We start from the raw sequence: 17,685 nt of genomic DNA, 5'->3' as shown, positions 1-17,685 counted from the left end.
TTATAATTATCCATCTCACACTCTTTTCATCAATTAAATATTCTAATACATACTCTAAAATATATATTTTTATTATTTAGTTACAATAGATTTCATTTTGTGCACCTCCATAAGTATTCAATATATATTTAGTTGAACTATTTGTTTGTTTTTTTAGATAAAAAATTACCAATCCGGCCTCCATGACGAGACATACACAGCCAAAAGAACATAGTTTGCAAAAGCTGGAAAAAAAAACACACCAGTCACTAGAGAGACTCCAAACTACTGCAAGCGATAGACATACATGCACCCTCCTTTAACTAAATCAAGAGCTACTATCTCAATTAGTCTGTTCAAGCTGGAGAAAGTGTTCTTGGCGTGCTCCTCTCGCCGCAACTGCGCCCAGAAACGAAACCAGTATGTTCCCCTGAAGATGACCTGCAAAACCGAGTTAACTTTGATTTTGTTAAAAATTAAATCGTTTCGACATCTCCAAATCTCCCAGCATACAGCGGCAACCCCCACCCAGATGACCCTCCTAATCTTTTTAGATTGATTAGACAGCCAAGAATTAAACATATGGCGAATTGATCTAGGTGGCGTTAAACCAGTAGCAAAAAAGATAATCCTCCAGACCAATCTTACATAAGGACAGTCCAGGAAAAGATGTTGTATAGTCTCATTACTATTACATCCGCAACATTTTTGGCTTCCTGTCCAGTTCTTCTTAGCAAGATTATCTTTAGTTAAAAGTATCCCCCTTTGAAGAAACCAGAGGAATATCTTAATCTTTAGAGGAATCTTTAACTTCCAAATCATCTTATGTCTAAAAGGTGGTTGACTATCTAATAAGTGCAGATAGAAAGATCTTACAGTAAAAGACCCTGAATTGGTCAAATTCCATCTAAACGTATTTGACCCATCCACCAGTTGAACATGCGCGATCTGAGCTACAAGATTTTGCCATTCAACCAACTTATTATCCACCAAAGCCCTCCTAAAATATAAATTCAGTGGCCTCGTAGCCAAAACTTTGGTCACAGTCGCATGGGGATCCCGCACAACCGTAAAAAGTGATGGATATTTAGCTTTGAATGGCACTTGACCTTCCCAAGTATCGTCCCAGAACCTAGTCTTGGCCCTGTCTTTAATATTGAAGGAGCCATTAGCAAAAACCTCATCTTTGATCTTCATAAGATTTCTCCAAAAATGAGAGTCATAAGGTTTAGCATGCACCTGCGTGAGAGACTTGGATCCTAGATATTTGTTTGTTAGTATGGTTTGCCATATACCATTGGTATTAAGCAAATTCACTAACAATTTTGCTAGTAAGCATTTGTTCTGCAATTGCAGATTTAAGATACCAAGTCCCCCTTGATCCTTAGGACCACAAAGTATGTCCCATTTGGCAAGTCGATACTTATGCTTATCAGAAGATCCTTGACAAAAGAATCTCGATCTGAAATGATCAAGATTTTTGAGTACCCCTTTTGGGATTTCAAAAAAGGACATCATAAACATGGGTAAGCTATTAAGTACCGAGTTTAACAAGACCAAACGGCCCCCATAAGACAGGTACTTAGCTTTCCAACTAGAGAGTTTTTTCTCAAAGCGTTCTTCCACTTTTCCCCAATCAGAATTGAGGAGCTGTCTATGGTGCATTGGAATTCCCAAATATCTAAAAGGGTATTCACCAGCATTACAACCAAAGATATCAGTATAGATATCCTGCATTTCTTTAGCTGCTCCATAGCAAAATATTTCACTCTTGTGGAAGTTGATCTTTAACCCAGATACCTGCTCGAAAGCACAAAGCAAGAGTTTAAGATTCTTAGCTTGCTCCAGGTCATGATCAATAAAGATGATGGTGTCATCAGCATACTGTAAGATAGACAAACCATCATCCAAAAGATTAGGAATGACACCTCTTATTTGACCATCGTCTTTTGCCCTCTTAATTATGAGAGCCAGCATATCAGCGACGATGTTAAATAAAATAGGTGACATAGGATCTCCCTGACGGAGCCCTCTCTTAGTTTGGAAGTATGGACCAATTTCATCATTGACTTTGATCCCCACACTTCCACCAGAAATCATCCCTTCAACCCATCTACACCATTTAGGAGAGAACCCTTTCATGCGTAGCGTTTGTTGAAGGAAAGACCACTTTACTTTGTCATAGGCTTTTTCAAAATCAATTTTGAAAATGACCCATTCCATTTTTTGGTATGTAGTTCATGTATAGTTTCATGTAAGAAAACTACTCCTTCCATGATATTCCTGCCTGGCAAGAAGGCAGTCTGCATAGGACTGACCACTGTTTGGGCAACTTTGTTCAACCTATTCGTGGCAACTTTAGTAAAAATCTTAAAGCTGACATTGAGGACACAAATGGTTCTATACTATTGAATTTTGGTTGCCTCTTGGACTTTTGGAATTAGCGTAATAATTCCAAAGTTCAGGCTGAAGAGGTTCAAATCCTCTTTGTGGAAGTCCGTGAAAAGAGCCATAAGGTCGTCTTTAATAACTTTCTAGAAGACTTGATAGAATTCTGCCGGGAAGCCATCAGGACCAGGAGCCTTGTTGTGTTCCATCTGGAAGACGGCATCTTTCACCTCAGATATGGTGAACTCACTAGTAAGCAACTCATTTTCCTTTCGGGACACTTGAGGAATGTCTTGAATTCGATCTTCCTCAAGTGTAATATCCGAAACATCCAGAGGCCCGAAAAGGTCCTTATAAACTGAGTGATATAGCTCTTAAGCTGGGCATCACCGACAATAGTTCCTTGATCATTTTCAAGTTCATAAATATGTTGTTTTCGGTGTTTTCCTTTAGCCACCAGATGGAAGAATCTCGTATTATCATCTCCTTCTAGAAACATTTTCACTTTTGCTCTCTCATACCGTTTAATTTCTTCCTCCCGCAAAAGGAGAACTAATCTCTCTTTTAGATAGTGCTTAAAATTAACCTCTTGATCTGAAAGAGAGGTAATCTCAGCCTTCTTATCTAGCTCCTCTTAAAGAGCTAGAAGTTTCTTCTTTTCTTTTCTGTATGTTCCTGCTATATGCTTAGCCCAGCCTCTAAGATGTTGTCTGAGCCTGCGAATTTTATTCCGCCACCGCTCCAGAGGAGTATGTCCAGACGTTTCTGATTGCCAAACGCTAACAACCATATCGTAGAAACCATCCCTAATCAGCCATCCTCTCTCAAATTTAAAAGGACGCTGAACAGAGTGGTGGGTGGACACCCCTGTATTAAGAATTAGAGGAGTATGGTCTGAAATATCGCGATCTCTTGGTTCTACTGTCGATAGGGGAAACTTATCCTCCCAATCTATACTAACCAGAACTCTATCAAGCTTCTCAAAAATAGGATTGTCTCCAGGACCCGCCCAAGTAAATTGGCGCCCAGACATAACAATCTCTTTGAGATCAAGAGATTCGATAACAGCGTTGAACAAGTTTGGCCATTTAAAGTCAAACACCCCGGAGCTCTTATCTTCCGGTCTTCTCATAATATTGAAATCCCCTTCAATTAAATACGGAAGAGACTCCTTTGAGCATGTGTTTGCCAATTCGGCCAAAAACGTCTGCTTGTTTTGATATTGTGCTGGGTCGTAGACCGTATATAGCACAAATTTGAAACCGTCATTTTTGCATCTCAAGGTAAATTTCACATGGAAATCTCCCTCTGCAATGGCTCCAATATCAAAAACCTGCAAGTCCACACCTAGTAGGATGCCACCAGATCAACCATGTGGGGCCATACAATGACAAAGGAAGTCCCGGCCCGCACAGAGGTTCTTTAAAATATGATCTGGAAAATCATCCCAACCAGTCTCAGAAAGAGCTAAAACTAATTTGCTCTTCCTTAACCAAATCAGACAAAAATCTATGTTTAGCCAAGTCCCCAAGACCTCTGCTATTCCAAAAAATCCCTTTCATTTGATAACGATTTTGGAAGGGTTTTTTGGTTTTTTGGGGATTCTGTCAGTTTTAGGATTTTTGGCAGTACTAGACTTTTTCTTACGATGGACCGGAGAGAGATCGATAATGTGATCAGACTCCAGGTCTTGCATGTTCTCATTTAGATTACCACACGCGTGGCTGAGAACTGCTTCCAGTCTAGCATCCCTTTCCTCATCACTCTCATCTAGTAATTTATTCGACTTTAAATTACATTTTTTCTTATTGGCAAGAACCACCAACCTATCTATTTCTAGATTTTTGATAGCGAAATAAGAAGCTTTAATAATTTCATCAGTCTGGCCTAATTTGAAGCCTACCCTACCAAGGTTTGAAATAACATGCGAATCTAAAAAGCTGGTAAAAGATACACCTGGTTCAAGATTCTTTTTTGCAGCCATGCGCGAAGTTTTGTGTAGGGTGTGCTCATCCGCCTTGTCCTTATTCCTGGCACTTCTTCGGATGGAGGTGGTCTTGAGAGGAACAGCTGCAACTGGTGTCGGCGCTTGACCCCATCCGAGAACGAAGAGACAGCAGGGGCCACCTGGCTCACGCCCACTGTCAAAGAGGAGGCGGGGACCTCCTTGCCCCCACCCGCAGCTGAAGAGAGGACGGGTAGCGCCTGCCCACCACCCGTGGACGAAGGGGAAGCGGGGATCGCCTGGCTCCCAACCGACGAGTACGGCAGCGCGTCGTCTCTAGGGAGGATCGACCCAGCTGTGTCCCCAACAGTTAGGTCCTGTATCCGGTCTGAAAACAACGGGGCAGCAGCCACGGGTGCCTCCTCCGCGACAGGTTCCTGCACAACAAAAGGCGAAGCAGCGGCGGGAAGACTCCCATCAAGATAATCAGCAGTAACATCGCACTCCAAGGGCCTTGTGTGCATCTGCTTTGAAGAATCCACCAAAGCCCAGAACCTCACGTACTCCTCCTCAGTTGGTGGGGAATACAGTCTATCCTCGCCATCTGTCTCTACTATAACCTTAATACTGATCTCCTCCAGTAACTCGTCACAAGCTTTGTCAATGACCTCATCAACTAAAGCTGCTTCTTGCTGAGAAAGAACTGGGGTAGTTTTACCAACTTGTTTACCAGTAGGTGCCTCAGGCTGTGGAGTGGCGTCCTCAGGGGCATCTGCCATATGGTGGTCACCATTACCATCCACCCCGCATTGTGACTCGTCATTCCTTCCGGTATCGGCATCATCACCCAGTAAATCATCGTCCTCTAGGTTAAAAGGATCATCATCCACCACTTCCTCGACATTGAAGTAGACTCGATAGATGCTCCTGTTGACGCAAATATCAGCCATCTTTGGAATATCCTTGACATCAAAAACAGCAACCAGAATGCGAACTTCTCCAGTGCGTTGAAGGTGATCCATATCCACCTTTTGAGTAGCACCGACCACTGACCCCACAGCCCACAGCGGTAAGAAAGCACGGAGCGGAGTAGGAACATTCGTAACAGAAAGCCAAACTTGGTCCAGCACCTTGATGGGCTTGATTTCTGAATCGAACTCCTCGAAAATGAGAACTCCCTCCTTGTTCTTGGTAGTGATAGTACGAATCGCAACCATACGATCCAGCTCAACCTTAGAAGGAAAAGCACTAAGAGAGCTTTGTCACCATGCTCCTGCACTGACCAGTCCCAACGAACCGGAATAATCCTTGCCAACTCAGACTTAAGCAACTCAGCTGAAACTGCACCCTCCTCCACTGTGATCAAAGCAGATGTAATTGCACTTGCCAAAGGAACAGTGTAAAAAGGTCTTGCCGCCTGAATACAGAAAAAGCATAGCTCGTCGGAGGCAGCTCCGCAATAAGAAATGGATGGCTTAGGCCCTCTGAGTTGCGGGCACTTGCTAGTGTAGTGGTCCTCCGCGCAAATCGTGCAATCCAGCTTGACAGTTGCGTCGTCTTCTCGCTTCCTCTTCTGCTTGGCCTGCTGTGTACGATCCGCCGGCTCAGCAGCAGCACCGGCGGGATCGACCAACGCAGCACCACCTGCTTGGGCATCCTCCAAAACTGGAACACCCATCCCCGGCCACGACCCCCCTGGCCGCGTCCCTGACGCGGGTTAGGGTTACCAGTAGGGATCGTCGCGGGTTGATGTGCCCCACGCCCACCAAGACTGCCACCTCTGTTGCCATGGGGGCCGCCTTGACCACCGTCGGCCATGGTCTGGTTGCCACCAGCGCCGCCTCCCGCTGGGTGTCCCGCTCCCACGCCCCCTGCAGGCAGAGGGACATGATCGCGGCCAGGATTGCCACATCCCTGCGGATTGCGGCCAGGTGCCCCAACTCCCCCATGTGCGCGACGGCCGGGGAACTGGTCGCCCCGATGAGCTCCTTGACCGCCGGCCATGACGACGGTGGCGTAGGATCTGCGGAGATGAGTAGCGGTCTGACCAGGGCACAAGATGGCCGAACGAGCGTGGGCTCGTTACTAGGCCCAGACCCGGAAAGAAGCCTGGGTTCAGTCCATTTGGACTTCGACTCCGATCGGGTGTGACGCGGTGTTTTTGAAACCGGGATCGACTGAAAAACCGGATCACCGCCCGCCCGTGACTCCTTCCTGCCGCCGGCCGCCGCTAATACCGGAAGCACGATGTCGCCCAGGGTCTTCGCTGGAGAAACCCTCCTTGGCGGCAGAGGGCCCTTCCACAGCTTCTTCCACGGCAGCACCGCATGCTGGAACGTCGCCGATTGAGAGCCCGGCCTGGATCGCCGGGAGGAAGGCGTCGCCGATTGAGAGCCCGGCCTGGATTGCCGGGAGGAAGGCGTCGTCGACGAAAGTGAAGCTGCCTGCTGAAATTTCTTTTGCCCTGGACCATCAGAGAAGGCATCCACAGCTGCAACCTTGTGACTCCCCGATGCCAGCATCTCGGCATCCCCAAGATCTTCACAGTCGGAGTCTGAATCTGATGCCCAAAATTTCCCCATGCAAGCCCTTAGATTAGCACAAGAGAGAAGCGCGATCTCCTCTTTAGCGTGCTGAATCATGTAGCGATCTCTTGCCGGGTCGGAGATAGCACCTCCATCCTTGGCTATACACTGGCGCAGCGCAAGACGAATGAAGGGGCGAGCTTGACCTGCGGAGGCATGGGAGGGCCGCCAACTCGGCCGAGCCAGCGGCCGGGAGGCCACCGTCGTAGGCTAGATCGCCGGGGAGAGGGCTAGATCGCCGGAGAGAGGGCCATTCTAGGCCCGGCGGCCGCCGTCACGGCTGCGGCGGCGAGTCGGGAGAACCCCCGCACCAAGTTCCCCGCCCCCTACGGCATCACCGGTGCAAGCCCCCAAGGCCACGGGAATCACCAGTGCAACAACTTGCCGCCGGAAGGGCCGACGGGAGAGAGGGCCTGAACTATTTGTTTGTGAATTGGTATTCATATCTCTTCCATCATACATGAGTATATGGTGACATATATTGTGAGTTACATAAATAATATATTAATAATGTTAAAAATAGTAATTTTAGAATTTTATATTAGTGCACTTTAATATATTATTGTAATTATATAATTTAGATTCAAATTTATTAGTAATTTAACTTGTAATAACAATGACATAATTGGATAATTTATATGCAAATTTAGGGAGGTATTTGTATTATTTTTATAATGACATAGATGGGTAATTTAGAGTTTTTGGATTGATGGCTGCATGTTTCTGATTTTTGTGAGAATTTATAGGATTTATCTTTTTTTAGAGTGTCCACCTAGGATCCTAGGTGGCTTCACATGAAGACTCCAAATGAGCCTCCAATTAGTAATGGTAAGATTGGGGACGACTCCCTGGTTGGAAAGGTAAGCTTCTATCATCGACCGGGCATGAAATTCTTGTTAAAACGGTGCTATCCTCTTAGCTTATTTATTCTCCTACAATTTTTGGTGCTAAAAAATGGTTGATCAAGATGACTTAAAGATTCAGAAAGAAGTTTTCCATGGAGGTGAGAAGCCAGAAAAGGTAAGCGAAGGTTACTTTCTTGTAAAATGGCCCATCACATCCAAACCAAAAAATAAAGGAGGGCTTGGCATATCTGATCTAGAACCCTTTGACGGCTTTTAGATTGTGTTGGATTTGGTTCTATATAGTGAAAGGATTCTAAAGCATCTCCAACAGAATACTCATCTCACACCTCAATATCAAAAAATTGATGTTTTGGTGATTGGAGGTGCTCCAGTACCAATCCAATAATTTTTTTTGGTAATTAACAAAATACACCTCGCTTTTACCTAAATGAAGGGGATCTTTTCTCTACCTTATTCTTAGTGATTGGATTTGGTAGTCTGCTGTAGCAACCATTACCAAAAATACAAAAGTACTTATTGGTAATGGAGAGAGAGTATATTTTGGGTGTAGGGTATAGACAATCTGTTGGAGATGCTAGTGGCTCCGATATCCCTCTTTAACATCGATCTAGAACTCTTCAACGTTTTTAACTTTTTACTACAGTTACTATGGGTAAAGGTAAATGACACAATTCTAGCTCTCAAATTGGATAGATGGGTCATGAGCTAAAAATATTGCTACTATGCTTTTCAACAAGGCCATCTTAGCTTCAAGAGCTTCTGTAAAATAAGTGGCTAGTTAAAATTAGCAACATTATGCTAAAATTAGGATCCAACAGTTCCTCTAAAATCCTCTCGTTGCTATCCAGCTCGGTATCCAGCCCCTTCCACTAGCTTTCTTTGCCGAGCGGGCGCGGCTCGCCATCCACCTCCCGCAGTCCCGTGCCCCCTCCTGCGTTGCTCCCGTCCTCCCGACCTCTCGTGCCGGCGACGGCCACCCTAGCACCGGAAGTCTCGCTCATGCCGAAGATGGGAGGGAGGGTCGCTGGAGCTCGCGGAGAAGGGAGGGAGCGTCACTGGTGCGGTGGCAGACCTTGCGTCGGTGGTGCAGGTGCTCTCGCCACGGCGGCCGCGGCGTAGGTGAAGAGGAGGGTGAAGGGTAGTAGGAGACAGCAGCGCAGCCGCTTGCTGGAAGGAATCGGGTGCTCGTAGTCTAAGAGGGGGAGGGGGTGAATTAGGCAAACTAAAAACTTTAACCTCAATCTCCAACAAATTTGCACATAAATTAAACTAAGCCATACTATCTAGATGTGCAACTAGTGTTCTTTTAGTGTGGAAACCCTAATCCCAAAAGAATTATGCAACCTATAGCTAATCCTATCAAGATACTACTCTATGAAAGTAAAGGCACACAAAGATTGCAATAAGTAAATGTGGAAGCTTAAAGGAGGGATGAGAGGAAGCAAACTCTTTGACACGAGGATTTATCCCATGGTTCGGTTAGCCACAAAGGCACACCTACATCCATATTGTTGAAGCACTCACAAAGAGTATTGCTTCCAGCAATCAAGTCTCTTCCGTGAACACAATCACGGTCACCTTGATCCCGCTTTCCACTAAGGAGCTTCACCAAGAAGGGTGGGGGTCTCCACATCCCCCGCACAAAGATGTCGTCGCCACTCCACACCAAGCTAGAGGGTTGATGACGATGCCGGCGAGCCACCAAGACTCCAAGGATGGCTAGCACACCGAGTACAAGCTTAAGCAGCTCTCAAGCACAGCCCACAAGGCACACAACTTTGCTCTCACACTCAAACTTGAGCTATCCTAGCACTTTCACTTACAAAGCTTGTGCTAAACCTAAGGATTTGATCACTAAGCACTTGAGTTGGCTTGGAGGTGTTCTTCAATGTGTATAGGGTCTCTCTGAACTCCAGCAACACCAAAATGGCCGGGGTGAGACGCTTAAATAGCCCACCAAGTCGAACTAGCTGTTTGTAGCCGTTATCTCTTTTTCTGCATAGCCATAGGATGTTCCGACGCGTTGCTCCGATGGGGCGTCAGATCATCCAGTCACATTGCGCCTGAATAGTAACCGTTGGGTCTGGTGCATTACTCCGAGGGGGGGGGGTCGGATCATCTGGTGCTGAAGAACTGCCTTCTTCTGCAACTGTAATGCTGACGTAATTGATCCGGTGCTTTAGTCCGACCAGGCGTAGGATCATCCGGTGCTGAAGAGAAAACCTGGAACCCCAAAACATGCTCTCTGGACGTTAGTCCGATGGGGTCCTTTTACAGGCGTCGGATCAACCGGTGTCACTAGGGTTTTTCAACTGAAATATGAACCTGTCAGAATGAGTCCAGTCCTTTGCAGCCGGATAGTGGGGGAGGGTCGTCGGACAGTCCGACGGCCCACCGGATGTTCCGGTCCCTTCTGAACATCCTGCTTCCTCCTTGCATTTATCCAACTTGTCGCACCAGTCATTTGGACACTTCAAATATATTCTATCTCTGCTTTTTTCCCTACGACTTGAGTGTCTCGACGGTGGTTTGGACGTCTCGACGGTGAATTGGACGTCTCGGATATGGTTTGGACTCCATCCAAGGGACCTAAAAAATCCTACAAGTATGATCTCGCAAACTCGTTAATCCTATTGATTGCGTTGTCACTTGATCACTAAATGGGCCCATGTTCGTTACACTTGCCCATTGGGAGCGAGAGGAGGTGGGCAATGGAAGGAGATAAGAAAGGAGTATGACTAATGAGACCCACTAACGCTAGCTGTAACATATGGAGAGTCTAGTTTTAGAGTATGTTAGTTTACCCCTCTGTTTAGGAAGCTTTTTTTTTCAATTTTTAACTAGTATCTTAATCTTTAAGTTTAGCTAGGATTATTGATACTCTGTTGGAGATGGTGAAAGTTAGTAAGTTCGTAAGGCTATCACAAACAACAAATGGTTTTCTCATGTCTCTCCTATATCAACTCACCATGAGATCCGAGAATATGTGGCTCTATGTAAAGCGATCAATGCTGTCCAACTAGACCCGGAAAGTGAAGACAGCATAAGATGGAGGATACTCCACGCATATTGCATTCAATTTGAAGGGAATTTTTCTAGGCTACGCATGTCTCCCATTCGGAAGGCAAAATTAAAACATAAATGTCGTTTCTTTGCTTGGACCCTTCTCGACAAAAGTATTTGATGACGGATAACCTACAAAACATAAGCTGGCCAATGATGATTTGCAAGCTTTGTAATGCCAGCCGTGAGAAACCAACTCACTTCGCAAAAATTAATTGTCTGCTAGGAGCAAGTATTATAAGACCACCTAAGCAGATTGTATGAGGTGCCACGCCATATTAATACAGAGGTGGAGGAGAGACGAGAGGAGAGAATCGAAACAAGTTGCAAGTTTGCAGCCAGTTGAGAGACACATATTCCAAGATACCTTGTGAGGGGATGAGATGAGCCATATATTAATGATATAGCCTATATTAACCATAAACTATTATACAAATTGGCTGTAAGTGAGTGATACTGAAAGTGATCGGGTGCTCTAGCCTAAGAGGGGGAGGGGGTGAATTAGGCACTAATAAAAACTTAGACCTATGGCTCCAACTAGTTTGCACAAAGCTTAAACTAAAACAAGCTATCTAGATGTGCAACTAGGTTGTTCTAGTGTAAAACCCCTATCCCAAAAGAGTTTAGCAACCTATAGCCTTTCCTATCAAGAAACTATTCTATGAAAGTAAAGGCATACAAATTACTAGAATGAAATGCGGAAGCTTAAAGAGTGGGATAGGAGATAGCAAACTCTTGACGCGGGTGTTTATCCCGTGGTTCGGTTAGCCACAAAGGCACACCTACATCCACGTTGTTGTAGCACTCACTAAGAGTATTGCTACTCGGCCACCAAGTCTCTTCCGTGAACACAATCACGGTCACCTTGGCCCCGGGTTCCACTAAGGAGCTTCTCCACAAAGGATGGGGGTCTCCACGTCCCCCGCACAAAGGTGTCGTCGCCGCTCCACACCAAGTCGGAGGGTCGATGACGTTGCCGGCGAGCTCCACGCTCCAAGGTGCCGGCGCACCAAGCTCTTGTTTTGGTTCACTAATGAACCACAGCACAAAGGCTCTAAGCCTTGCAAACTCACTCACTAAGAGCTAATCCTTTACACAACACTCTCAAAGTGTGCTAAGGGCTAAGGATATGATCTTGATGCTTTTGTATGGCTTGGAGATGTTCTTGGGTGTGTGTGGGATGTCCAGCAACTCCAGCAATCTTCAAATGGCCGGGGTGAGGCGTATATATAGGCCACCAAGTCTTGTAGCCGTTGCTCCAACGGTTAGCTGAAAATCTGCGTACCACCGGAAGAACCGATGCTTCTTGGCAGGGTAGCGTCGGTTCATCCGGTCACTCATAACACGAAGTAGCCGTTGGACTCCTGATGGCTGACGCAGAGACCACCGGTTGAACCGATGCTTTGCACCGATGCCTCACCGGTTCAACCGGTGCTGAAGGAATCTTCTCCTGGACGCTGACGTCATTACACCGGTGGTATGCACCGATGCCCCATCGGTTGAACCGGTGCTGAAGACACTTCTCCTAGGCACCTGACATCGTCTCTGGTACAAAGGACGGCCAATGCACCGATGCCCCTTTTTGACCCGTCGGTTCAACCGGTGCCTATAGGCTGACTTGGCTTCGACTCCCTTCTGCACCAAAGTACCATGGCGTCGGTTCTTCCGACTACCATCGGATGCTCCGATGCCCATGGCGTCGGTTCTTCCGGTGCTACTGACCGAAGAGCTTTCAGGGCGCTACCCTGAGACCCGCGAGGGGCGGCTCCCCCTCGACCCCCGTCCGCTAACCGGGTAGCGGAACCCCCGTAGGGGCTGCCCTTCGGACCTTGCTACGCCTATTTTCTCTTTCTCTTTGTCATCACTTGAACCTAAAAGCCTGAGAATGATCATCTTAACAGTCATATTAGTCCAAGTGTTGTGTTGTCATTCGATCACCAAAATCACTCGAAATGGCATAAATGGTGCCATGTTCGTTACAGATACTAGTATAAAGCTAGCAGCAAAGTAAATTATAAGTTTTGCTCCAAGAAGATGTGGCTGCTTTGCTAGCTTAGAACCAGACCTCAAGCTTGTGGCTGAGTCTTAGCGATTAAAAAACCCGGCGGCCATCTGACACGCGCTGCAGGACCAGGAGTGGGAAAGCAACTGAGGATGGAGCAGCCGTAGTTTTTTTCCTTTCTTTATTTGGAACGTGGGGTTCATGCTATAGGCTGGTCTAAGGTCTTATGATCTGTGGGACCCAGCTTAAGATCGGCCTCGCTCACATGCACTCTGTGGATGCCCTTAAACTCTTAAAACATTCACACTCGTTGAGTTTAGAATAAATAAAAACATTTAAATAGTTAATAAAGGGACAACAGAATCATGCATCTCTTCCTCACTCACGGAGAGAAAAAAATCGCCGGTCATCTCGGATCAAGGCAATCATGCAGCTCCTCCTCACGTACGGAGGGGAAAAAAAAAACTCGAGCCATATCTCAGAATACGATTGCGTCCGTTAAATAACTCTAAGCATCTCTAATGAAGTAATGGACGAGCACAACGTGACATCGGCCCTATTTGGATCCATAAGAGCAACCACAATATTAGCAAGATTAGTCGATTAAATATTCACTATTAGGTAGCTGGTACATTGTGGAGGTGGTCTATAAGCTGCCCATAGCTAAAAGACATCCATAGTGCCATGGGCAGCCCATAAAGGATTAAATATTCATTATTATGTACCCAGCGTGTCCTGCGCTCCTGCTGTGGGACCTAGCCTCTCGTGCGAAACAGAGAGGGGAAGTTGAGGGCGTAGAATTTTTTTATTTAGCTGTAGGTCCTAGCTTTATGAACAACTGGTCTAGGTACATTGTGAGCTGCAACTTAACTATAGACCACTGCCGTGGGATCCATGTATATGGACCAGTTGGTCCATACACATTGAGCTTGCTCTACGTTATTTTTTATCCTCCACTTTTAACCCCAAATAGCTCAAAGCGATCCAAATAGAGAACTATTTTAGGGCTATTTGCAAATAGTCCATCCCAAAAAACTATCCCCTTCAAATAGTGATATTTGTGCTATTTCGAGTGAAGCTCGCTGAAAAAGTTGCATTTTCTCTCTCCCTGTCCCGCACCGGATCCGCCCCCTCCTCGCATTTGTCTCGCGGTCGCGATCTCCCCACCCGGCCGTGCCTCTCCCCAAGTAGCGCCGCCATGTCGGCCACCAAATCCAGCCCGCTACTGGTTACTTGCGCCGCCATCTTTCCCCACCTGCGCCTCCACCAACCCGATCTGCGCCGCCGCCGCATCCCTCTACCTGAGCCTTCCCCACCGGATCCCACCCGCGCCACCACCTCTCGCATCCGGTGATGCTCTCACTGCCCACGGTGCCGGGGAGCAAATTGCCCAGGCAATCGCATGCCACACAAAGGCACACGACCCGTATGGGCAGCAAGGATCCCGGCGGTTAGGGGGTGGGATTTGTGCTCAAATGATTGGAAAAGTGCATTAATGGTCAAATGTATTGTTCTTGGATCCAAATACCTCAGGAGCTATTTCCATTGAGGGCTTGCATGGGCTAAAGAATAGCCCTCAAAATAGATCTTGGCTATTTCTCCAAACAAGACTATAATTTTGCCTTTCCATCTCGGATAATGGCAACCATGCACTTATCTAAAAAACTATACCTGTCACGTTACATAATGTCATCTTGCCTCACTTTATTAGAGAAGCGAAGATATGCCACGTTATTAGGGAAACCAAAGAAATGCCGCGCAAAAGTTATTACAGTGTCAGGGTCACCACACGCGTTACGTTCTTAGGAAAACAAAATTAGGGGTATGCGAGTGTGGCGAGTTTGACTAGAAATATGTGCACTTAAGCAGCATGATCTTGTGATAAAAACGAGATGAAAAGAAAACTAAAGGGGCAATGATCGATGCCAGGTAGCAGCAGTTGTAAGAGGACATGCATGTATATATAGAAATCAAGCAATAGGAACGTCCGTCCTCTTAGAAATTTAGTATTCATGACAAGAACAAAATAAAGAAAGCGAAGCTAGCAATAATGCAAACATGTATGTTCAATCATATGGGAGTTCGTTGTCCCTGACTGAGCACTCGCTCTGAGTTGGCACAAGCATGTTCCCATGGAGATGTGGCTTCGAGAGATCCACCCGCAGCAGCAGGTTGATACTAATATAATCCATGTGCGCTCCGATCCTTTTCACGTGATCGACGTGCACTGCTAGAAAACAAACCAAAGAATCATCCTAAAAGTACTAGCATGAAAAGGATCCGGTATCAATGCTTAAGAAGATCCTTTAGTACCAAATGATAACAATCTGGTACCAAACACTAGACATTGGTATCCGATACCAATGTAGCCTTTGGTACTGGCCTAAAGGTGCTCCATATGCTACTTCAAAAGGAAAATATCTCTCTTTCAATTACAACTGCTGTGTAGGTGAGATGGTAAGAGAGCTACGCGAGACTAGAGGTCGAGGGTGATATGCGTGAAAAAGTTGCATGTATTTCATGTGAAAATCTTCCCGGATTTAATATATTTTTTGACTAACATGCTTTGGTACGGGTGAAACCTTCACCGGGTACTAAAGAGAGCTTTAGGTACCAGTTGTTTAACACGGTGACGAAGATCGAGACTTTTAGTTTCGATTTCGTAGTACCAGTTGCATAACCGGTACCTAAGCCCATTTTCAACTAGCACTGATGGCCCTTTCTCCACTAATGATATACTAGTAGCAACAATGGAGAGGATATACCAGATCCGATCCATATTGCTTCAAGTCATACCAGATCTCACTCTTCTGAAGCCCGATCTGAGTTTTCATTGGTCGTTTTCTGCCGATCGACCATGGCGCATTTGCACCAAACCACCAGTAACGCTAGCATCAATGCGATCATAGAAACCCACCTTTTACGACGTAATTAACTATTTTCACTGGTGTCTAGAGCCGCCTCAAATTAATTTGTTCAGCCAGCTAGCACTATCTACTTCAACGCAGAGCTTGGTTCAAACGCCATAGTCAACCTTCTGCAAGTTTCCAAACCTTCCATGTAAATCAGATTCATCTATCTGGCACAGTCTTGCAAATATAGTTATTGTTGGCCAAAGTATATATTCAAATCTGTGTATTTATTCCCTCACCTGCAGGCGAGGGTTCATTTAATTAGATGCTCACTGCTGCAGAGTCATGTGCATCTTAATTTTGTATTTATATTAGGACCAACAGTTGCTGACTACTTCTCACGTCATAAGAACAAATCTCAACAACACCTCACCACTTCTATAGAATACCTGGGCATAATAGGAGCACTTCGCTAATCTGTAGCTGCAAATCCCATTATCTTTTGCAAGTAAGCCATTACTAACCGAAACTAGATTAGTTTAGTGCCATGCCAGACTGTGTCTTCATGTGAGAGGGTTGACTTTGTATACTTATTAGGGGGTGTTTGGATCCAATAGGCTAAACTTTAGCCCACTTATTTACATGTCAAATAGTAGGACTAAACATGGGCTAATTGCTAATCTAATTACATAGATGATGGCTAATTGGTTGTTAGAACCCATTAGCCCTTGCTTAGCTCTCATTAGCCCATATTTACCATTAGCACATCCTAAAACTTTAGCATCCCTGCTCTAGTAATCATCAAATATTGTATCCAAGCTGATTGCCTCATTAATTTTTGATCTATTAAGTGAGATTTGAACTTGATTAGAACTCGATTTGAACCTAAAAGTTTGAAACAATTCACAAAGGTTTTTTTTTTCTAAATACATGAATGTATTTTGGAAGTATATGGACCCTGTTTGAGAGCATGAGATAAGTTTATGGATCATTATGTGTATTTTGAGAGTATATAGACCAGGATGAGAATTCAGGATACGTTTATGGACAGGGATGAGAGCATAGGACAAATTTAACAAATAATATGTGCATTTTAGGAGTACCGGGACCAAAATAAGAACTCAGGAGTCGGGACAAGTTTAAGGACTGTCGGTGAAATTTACTCTTATAATAATATCATCAGATCACACGGATCTGATCACAGCAGACTAAAGACAAGTATTCTCACACGCGCTGATCACAGCAGACTAAACAGACGAGTATCCTGTACAAGGTAACAAATGTTCTGTGCATGCAGCACTATTCCAACAGGGGCCATCACCGCCGATTTTGATACACATCACCGCCATTGTTTTTTATCCCTGTTGGATTAGGGTCGACAGTGATAGCGAAGTCCATCACCAACGGGTTCAAAACCGGCGATGATACTGTTGGAAAAAAAATCAAACCACGACGGCCGCTGCGAGCCGCTGCTCCCGCCACCCCATGCTGCCGCTTCCGCCATGTCGGTGTTTAGCCATCAAGCCCACCGAGGGATACCCTCCAGGTGGTTAGTTTGTATGTAAGGTTTCGCTGATAGTGCAAGGAACACATAGCTTTAGACAGGTCCGGACCACGAGATGCATAATACCCTACATCCCGTTGGTGGTTGGTATTGCCTTAGAGGTTGATGGTGTAGATTATGATTTGTGGGGGTCCCTGCCCACCCTTATAGTCTGGAGGGACAGGGTTATATGGAAATCCTAGCCGAATACTAGCTAAGGAGTCCTACCCGAGTATTATCAGGTAGTTTCCATCTATTCGACTAGTTCTACTCCTGTACGGGTAGTTACAATAAGATAAGGTACTTGCCATGTGCTATCCCCCTATTCTACAACATTCTTCTCCTGTGAGCAGTCCCGCTGCCCCGGGACTGATAAGCCCCTGAGGTCTTTGTAGTCGAGAACTGCAGGCTTCAAGTGCTTCCAGAGTCCTTCGAGTGCTTTATTGAGTGCTTAGAGTAGTC

General features: G+C 45.6%; 1 protein-coding gene across 1 annotated transcript; it reads right to left on the bottom strand.

Annotated features, from left to right (window-relative positions):
* Nucleotides 1-1,633: 1,633 nt before the first annotated feature.
* LOC120667889 lies at nt 1,634-5,689 on the bottom strand. The gene is made up of 3 exons (XM_039947877.1): nt 4,495-5,689; nt 1,780-1,863; nt 1,634-1,660 (listed from the first exon to the last, which is right to left on the bottom strand). The coding sequence occupies exons 1-3, from the start codon at nt 5,527-5,529 to the stop codon at nt 1,634-1,636; spliced, it is 1,146 nt and encodes a 381-aa protein (XP_039803811.1). The 5' UTR covers nt 5,530-5,689.
* Nucleotides 5,690-17,685: the final 11,996 nt, after the last annotated feature.

The sequence above is a fragment of the Panicum virgatum genome, chromosome 3N (assembly GCF_016808335.1).
Source record: "Panicum virgatum strain AP13 chromosome 3N, P.virgatum_v5, whole genome shotgun sequence".
Lineage (NCBI taxonomy): Eukaryota > Viridiplantae > Streptophyta > Magnoliopsida > Poales > Poaceae > Panicum > Panicum virgatum.
The sequence above is the reverse complement of the archived record's forward strand: the minus strand, read 5'-3'. Positions and strand labels throughout refer to the sequence as shown.

Coding starts and splice junctions, on each gene's coding strand:
- LOC120667889 (XM_039947877.1), bottom strand. CDS start 5,529: ATGGTTGCGATTCGTACTATCACTACCAAGAACAAGGAGGGAGTTCTC. Junction 1,864..4,494: donor TGACAGTGGGCGTGAGCCAG/GTGGCCCCTGCT, acceptor TCTATCTTACAG/TATGCTGATGACACCATCAT. Junction 1,661..1,779: donor TGCTTTGTGCTTTCGAGCAG/GTATCTGGGTTA, acceptor ATACCCTTTTAG/ATATTTGGGAATTCCAATGC.